This window comes from Trichechus manatus, unplaced genomic scaffold, assembly GCF_000243295.1.
Source record: "Trichechus manatus latirostris isolate Lorelei unplaced genomic scaffold, TriManLat1.0 scaffold00244, whole genome shotgun sequence".
Classification (NCBI taxonomy): Eukaryota; Metazoa; Chordata; class Mammalia; order Sirenia; family Trichechidae; genus Trichechus; species Trichechus manatus.
This window is the reverse complement of record NW_004444180.1, coordinates 845,914-852,749: the sequence shown is the minus strand read 5'-3', so window position 1 is coordinate 852,749 and position 6,836 is coordinate 845,914. Positions and strand designations below refer to the sequence as shown.

Sequence of the window (6,836 nt, the reverse complement as noted above, 5' to 3'; positions counted from 1 at the left end):
AGGGACACGCCGCACACGCCGACACAGGGACACGCAGACACAGGGACACGCCGCACACGCCAACACAGGGACACGCCGACACAGGGACACGCCGCGCGCGCAGACACAGGGACACGCCGCGCGCGCACACACAGGGACACGCCGCGCACGCCGACACAGGGACTCGCCGCGCACGCCGACACAGGGACACGCCGCGCACGCCGACACAGGGACACGCCGCGCACGCCGACACAGGGACATGCCACACACAGACACACGGTGGCACGCCACACACGCAGACACAGGGACACGCACTGGTGTCCTTCCCCACGGATCCCAGCTCTCATGCTGATGAGTGACCCCTGAGACTGGCTGTTGTCCCACCTCCCACAGGATGGCTCGGACCCCTCTCACGCCCTCTCCGTGGCCCTGAGCCATCTAGCATGAGGTGGCCTCCACCCTCCCCACGGAGCCAGCTGTGATGACCCATGAGGCCTATTCATCTGCCGCCCCAATGATGGGGGAACTGATTCTGTTCTCCTTCCACCACCCAGGACTGCAGGGGGGGCCAAGCTCACATGGGGCACCAAGAGGCACCCACCACAGCCCAGCACTGCCAGAGTCCCGGCCCTGCCTTCTCCACCACCCGTTGCCCTTCAGACCAGGGGGTCCTTGCAGCCTAGGATGTGGGGCAGGTGGTCTTCCCAGGAGCCCAGGGGTAGGAGGGGACAGCAGAGCCAGGAGGTGGCCTGCTGTCCACTGGCCCACCCTAAGTGTTTGGCCACTCAAACCACACCTAGGGGGCCAGGGAGGCCACTGAGCAGACGGTCTAAGATTGCCACCTCCCCACAAAGCAGCACTCACTGCAGACCCAGGACCCCTCCCCCACTCCCAACCGACCTCTAGAAGGTTCCAGGGGAATGAAGGATCCAGGGCAGCAGGATCCTTCTGCTATATACAGAGGCAACCCCCCACCCCCATCCCGGGAGCTAAGGGGCCCAGAGCCACATTCTAGAAGCTAAAAACCAGGCAGCATCTACCCCCCACCCCTCTGCCCATACCCCCCAGCACTCAGGCAGAGGCTGGGACCTCATCCCCAGAGGCTCCCCGCACTCCCCTGCCCATTGGGAGGGGGCAGAGAGCAGTGGTTAAGGGCAAGGCCACGGGCCAAGGCTGCGGAGTCGTGGCCCCCCAATACCCCTGTACCCTAAAGAGCAGATCCCTCCAGCCCTGCCCTCCCCAAATGCCCCTGTGCACCTATGTGTGGCATGGACTGTGGTGGGGGCCAGCACAGAGCACCCCCCAGACTGACACCAGAGCCAGGCCACATTCCCAGCCCCCTCCCTGCCACAGTCTCATCTCTGGACCGGCCAGGACCAAGCTCAGTACATGCTCTCTCTCCCAGCCTCAACAGACCCCAGGTGGGGAGGGGGCAGGCCCAGGGCTTGCTCCCTCCTTCATCAGCTCTGGCCTCCTCCTCCAGGAAGCCCTCTTGCCCCACTCTGGGACCAATATCTCCTGCACCCCCAGATCAGCACAGAGTGGGTGCCAGGGACACGGCCAAGTGAGGGGCCCAGACAGAGACACACACAGCTCTGCCAGCCTGGGCACCTACATGGGCACCCACCTGGGCACCCACTTGGGTACCTACCTAGCCAGACCAAGATCCGACACAAAGAGGGACCTCCCCAAATGCCAAAACGGAGCTTGCCCACAGCCAACTTGAAGACAAATGCCGGGCAGATGGGCCAGTGGTCAGCGGGGGCCCACTCTCCCGGCCTAGTAGTTTGGGTCGGTGGGTGCCAAGGAGCTCAACCCCAGTTTCCAAGCTCGGCCTGGCAGGCAGTTCCTGGAGGAGAATGGAGCCCGCCCACCAGCCTAGGCCCCCCACGCCGAGGGCTCTGAGGCGGCTGTGAGGAGGCAGCCAGGGCCTGGCCAACACAAACAGGCCACGGTATCTGCCTTCCTGCCAGCTGCTCAACCCTGGGGGGCCCCCACGCCCACCCAAACCCCACCCTGGGGGAGGGGCACCACCAAGACCCAGGCCTGACAGGCTGGCACCCCATACACACAGAGGAGCAGGACTGGGGGACAACCTCCTCCCACCTAAACCCCCTTCCAGGGAGTGGGCAGGCAGAATGGAGGGCCAGGAGGGGCCCCCAGGCACTGGGAAGGGCTACCAAGGGGCCCACTGGCCCACCACCAGTCTTTCCTCCTGGACCCACCTCAGCCTTCCCAGAGCCTGGGGCCTTCCCCTCCCGCTGCCCCCACTCAGGTATTTCTTCACTGGAGGCCAGGAGGGAATACGGTGCCGGGGACACAGTTAAGACCCTGGGGGGCCGCCTGCCCACCCACCCAGCCCCAGGGAGCACCCTACCTCAGTGCTCCAGCGTAAGCAAAGTACTCATGCCCCCCCCCAGCCACCCCACGCCTGCAGATCCACAGGGCAGCCCCCAGCAGTGACATTTTCAAATGCCACTAGCCAGGCGTGTCCAAGGCTGCAAACACCACCTCCCATAGCTTCTTCTCCACGTGGGAGCGTGGGAGCCCACCCACACGTGTGCCCATGTGGCTCAGGTCACGGGGAGTAAGGTCCTCTGAGTGCTGTGGCAGGGGGCACTCAGCTGGCTGCAGCACTGGAGGGGTTAATGGGGGTGGCAGTCACCCCCCTACCTACCCTTATCTGGCCCTGGGGGGGGTGTATGTGCAAAAGAGCGTGTATGTGCATCGACACGCGTGCTGTAGCCACACTCCCACATGCAGTGCACAGCCGTGTGAGAACACATCTATCCAAAGCAAGCAGGCCGGGCCCAGCCGGGAAACAGGCCCGCACAGCCAGAGGGTGGGGCGCGGGGTCGAGGCTGGGGTTCCGGGGGAAGAGCCCAGGCCAGGGGAGTCACTCCCACCCCCCACTCCCACCAAAGGATCACACCCAATGTCGAGGAGGCCAGGGGCTGGGGGGACTGACCCTCACGGTAGGCAGCTTCTGGTCCGGCCGCGAGCTTTACAGATGGGGAAACTGAGGCCATGAGCCAGTCCAGCAGGCAGTTCGGCCGACTCCCACCCTAGTACTCCACCCCAGGCTGCCCCACTTCCTCCTCCGGGGGCCAGCCTGTTTCCAGGGGAGGAGGGATCAAAGCTGGGAAGTCAGTCTCTAACCTCCTCTTGTACCCTGCCCTGAGGTGACCCGCCTCTGCTCGGAAATGTGGTCATCGGGCTCCAGACCACATGTGAGCGCAGCTCCCCCACCCCAGGGCCAAACATTCTCAGAAAACCACCCACCAGCGGCCTGGGCCTCATCTGTTTGAAGAAAGGGGCCCCCCACCCTGGCAGGCAGGCACAGCTCCCACCCTGGCCAGTGCCCTGGGCCCCCACAGCCCCCTTCCACCCCTGCCCACCCTGACGAGGGCCTGGCCCCAGCCCAGCCTACCACCCCCCACCCCCCCCGGGGACATGCCCACCCAGGGGCAAGTGGGGCTGAGCTAACCACTGAGACGCCCCAGGGTCCTCGGGGCTAGCCTGGTCAGGGCTCCGGGCTAGCCTGAGCACCAGCAGAGTCCAGATGGGGAGGAGCAAATGCTCTGAGGGCCCCGTGCACACGCTCGTTGGGGGCATGAACACGCCTGTGGGGGCATGCACACAGGCTAGGCCTTTGGAAATCAAGGAGCTGGAGGGAGGAGCTCAGGAAGAGGAGGCCGCCCGGCCCCAAATCACCACACACACTCCCAGTTCTGGGAATTCCAGGAATGTCAGCTTGGCTCAGCTGGGTTCTGGGCGGGAGGCTCATTCCCCTTGCTCTCTCCCGAGTAAACAAGGGCCGAGGCACAGCAGAGGTGGGGCAGGCCCTGGGCCCCTCCTCCAGGAAGCCTCTCACCCCTGCCCCTCGAGGGTCCAGCCTGCTGAGGCCCCTGACTCACCTCTGCACCTCCCACCCCCTGCCCCTCGAGGGTCCAGCCTGCTCAGGCCCCTGACTCACCTCCGCACCTCCCTCACTCCACGGCGCAAACAGCTCTGCAGCTGAGCCTTAGTCTGACCCCAGGCTACTGTGACTCAAGGCCCCCTCTCCTGCCCCACCAGCCGGGGACAGGATGTGCCTCCAGCCAGCCTGGGGGGAGGAGGGCGAGAAGGGAAGTGGACTCAGCTCGTGGTTGGGCACGTGGCTGGAGCAGGGAACGAAAACGCCACTGGGGAGGCTGCCCAGAGCTCAAGTGAGGGTGAGGCACAGACCCCAGGCTGCAGCAGCCCTGGCCAGCCCCACCCAGACCCAGGGGACCTCCCCATCCTCTCTCCTGTCTCCAACTAAGCCAGGGGCCAGTAAGCCTGAGAGGGCAGTTGGCAGATGCCTGGGGTGAGGCTGGGGGCAGGCCCCCAACAGAGAGCCCACACAACCAGAGAGAGGCCAGGGACCTACCTGGAGCCAGCAGGTGCTCCTAAGTTACTGGTTACACTTTGCACACACACCTCCACCCCCACACCTCTCACCCAACACTGTCGCCATCCCCACTCCCTCTTCCCGGGGCAACCACCCTCCATTCCCAAAGACACTAGCTTCTCCTTCCCTTTAAGTCCTTGCTGGCTCCCAGCACCTCCAGGCTCCCTCCTGGGCCCTAGCCCACACCTGTCGTCTTCCCAGGGCCCCTGAGAGCACACTGCCCAGGCACCAGCCGCCCCTGCAGGTACAGCCTCCAGGCCTCTCACTCATTCACACACAGGCTGGCCCTTGCTGAGGTCCTACGTTCTTCAAGGTCCAGTTCAAAGGACACCTCTTTCTCCACACCCTCTCGCCCCCCTTGGCCCTTGTCTTCAGAGGCGCTTTTGAGCGGCCCATGCTCTCCAGATCACGGGCTACCCAGCACAGCCCGGCCTGGGGCTGCTGCGGACCCTCCTGCCTCCCGCCTCCCAGTCGCCTTCCCAGGATGGAAGGGCGGTGTGGACGCAGACCTAGGCAGATCGATGCGCCCTGGGGGCGGGGGGCAGGAGCCGCTGGCCGAGGCCGTGATCCGATCGATCGCCGCCACCGTGAGGCCGCCGGCGTTTCCACCTCGCACTCCAGCCGTCGGGGGCTACAGGAAATTACCCGGTGCGGACCGTTACATGCGGGGCCAGGGTGCGGACGAGGGGGCCAGGGCGGTGCCCCCGGAGGGGCTGGCCTGAGGGTGGGAATCTGACACCCTAAACCCAGCAGAGGGGGCACCCGGGCTGGAGAGGTGGCGGGAAGACCTGCCCTTGGCTGCCTGCGCCGGGCCCGGGACGCCAAGCCGCTGCCTCCCGCCCCGGGCGGCCCCTCTCCCCGTCGGCCCTCGGGGACCGCAGCGCCCCCGCCTGGCCCGCCACTTGTTGCTGCGGCTCAGCTCAGGTTCCGCGCTCGGGGCTCGAACTTGGGCGCCCCGGTTTGGCGCCGCGCCCGCCTTCTTGGTCCGGTCCTGGTCGGGCTCGGGGCTCCGCGGGCGGCGGGACCCTGGGTGCACTTCCCCGGCGGGCGGGAGGCGGCGGTACCTGCGCGCGCCGCCTGCTGCTCCCGCTCGTCGGCTCCCGCCGCTAGGCTGTCAGTCATGCGGACACGAGAAACGCGAACCGCACCGCCGACTATTACGGCCCCGCTCGGTCGCCGTCGCGCCGGGATGTACCAAGGCCTCAGGTGGGGGGGTGCCGGCTGCTCCTGCGGCAGCTGCGTGGACCCCAGGGAGCCCGGACCCACACGGAGGAAACTCGCCGCGTCAAGGAGCCGACGGCATGGCGCCCAAGCCGGGGTGGGCGGGCCGGAGGCGGGCTGCGAGGGGAAGTCGATCGCCCCGCGCCGGTGGGCGCGCCCGGGGCGGGGTCTGCGCTCCTCGCGCGCCGTGTGCGGAAGGGGCTCCAGAATCCGCGAGCGCGGCGGGCGCCCGGACAGCCTGCGGGACGAGCTCGTTAGTGCTGCAGCCATGATCATCCCCGTGCGCTGCTTCACCTGCGGCAAGATCGTTGGCAACAAGTGGGAGGCCTACCTGGGGCTACTGCAAGCCGAGTACACCGAGGGGTGAGGCTCCCGGGCCTGGCGCGGGAGGGCCTCCGGCTGCGGCCGGGAAACGCTCCCCAGGCCGCTGGCCTGCGAGGGGGCGAGGGCGCGGGCCGTGGTCGGGTGAGGGCCCCGCCTGTAGGGTGGTGAGAGCATTCTGAAGTCGAATCGAGGCTGTCTCTCGTGGAGTTTTAGAACTGGGGTCTTGTCCGTAGCAGCTCCCCAACTTGCCCTCAGGGGAGCATTGCCCCTCAAAACTTGAGCAGGGTAGTTGCGCACTAAACCACTGGCATCTTGGGGGCGTCTGGGTATCCTCCTGTCGGGTCCTGGGCGCCCCCTTATCCTCAGTAAAGTCCACAGCCTCCTCTCTGCCATCTGGCTGCCCCCTGACCCACCCCCCGCCCCCCTCCTCTCTTGCACCCCCCTCTGTTTGGAATGAGCACCTTTCCCAACAAACCACTCCTTTAAGATGTGGGACAAGCTTCCTGATCAAATACACACCGGGCTTGGGGGGGCTCTTTGCTGTCCTTAGCACTGCAGTTGCCCCCTTGCACGTCTGAGTCTGTTCCCTGCTCTGTGGACAGCCACAGGGCTGGTCATGTTTGAGCCCCCAGCCTCGCCTGCCCCAGCGTCTAATAGGCACTCAGTGAGGTGTGCTGGGTGGATGGGGAAAGTGGGTGATGAGTGGGCTGGGCGTTCAGCCAGACCCTGAGGACTTGGCCTGCAAAGCCACTGGGGTGCCCGGAGTCTGAATGAGTGCCCAGCAGCCTGCCCATGCCCCTCTCCCAGGGACACCACGGGCAGGGGGCCTCCCGGTCTGGCCTCCCCCTGCCCCTCTCCCAGGGACACCACGGGCAGGGGG

General features: G+C 66.4%; 2 protein-coding genes across 2 annotated transcripts in view; one reads left to right on the top strand and one right to left on the bottom strand.

Moving 5' to 3' along the window:
- TSPAN4 (tetraspanin 4) overlaps nt 1–5,551 on the bottom strand; it is a 26,007-nt gene extending 20,456 nt beyond the window's left edge. The window contains exon 1 of the mRNA XM_004389384.2: nt 5,476–5,551. Within this exon, the coding sequence (XP_004389441.1) occupies nt 5,476–5,533 (58 nt within the window). The 5' untranslated portion in view covers nt 5,534–5,551. The remainder of the gene's footprint in view (nt 1–5,475) is intronic.
- A 282-nt stretch (nt 5,552–5,833) lies between these two features.
- POLR2L (RNA polymerase II, I and III subunit L) overlaps nt 5,834–6,836 on the top strand; it is a 2,489-nt gene continuing 1,486 nt past the window's right edge. Inside the window, exon 1 of the mRNA XM_004389383.2 lies at nt 5,834–5,995. Within this exon, the coding sequence (XP_004389440.1) occupies nt 5,901–5,995 (95 nt within the window). The 5' untranslated portion in view covers nt 5,834–5,900. The remainder of the gene's footprint in view (nt 5,996–6,836) is intronic.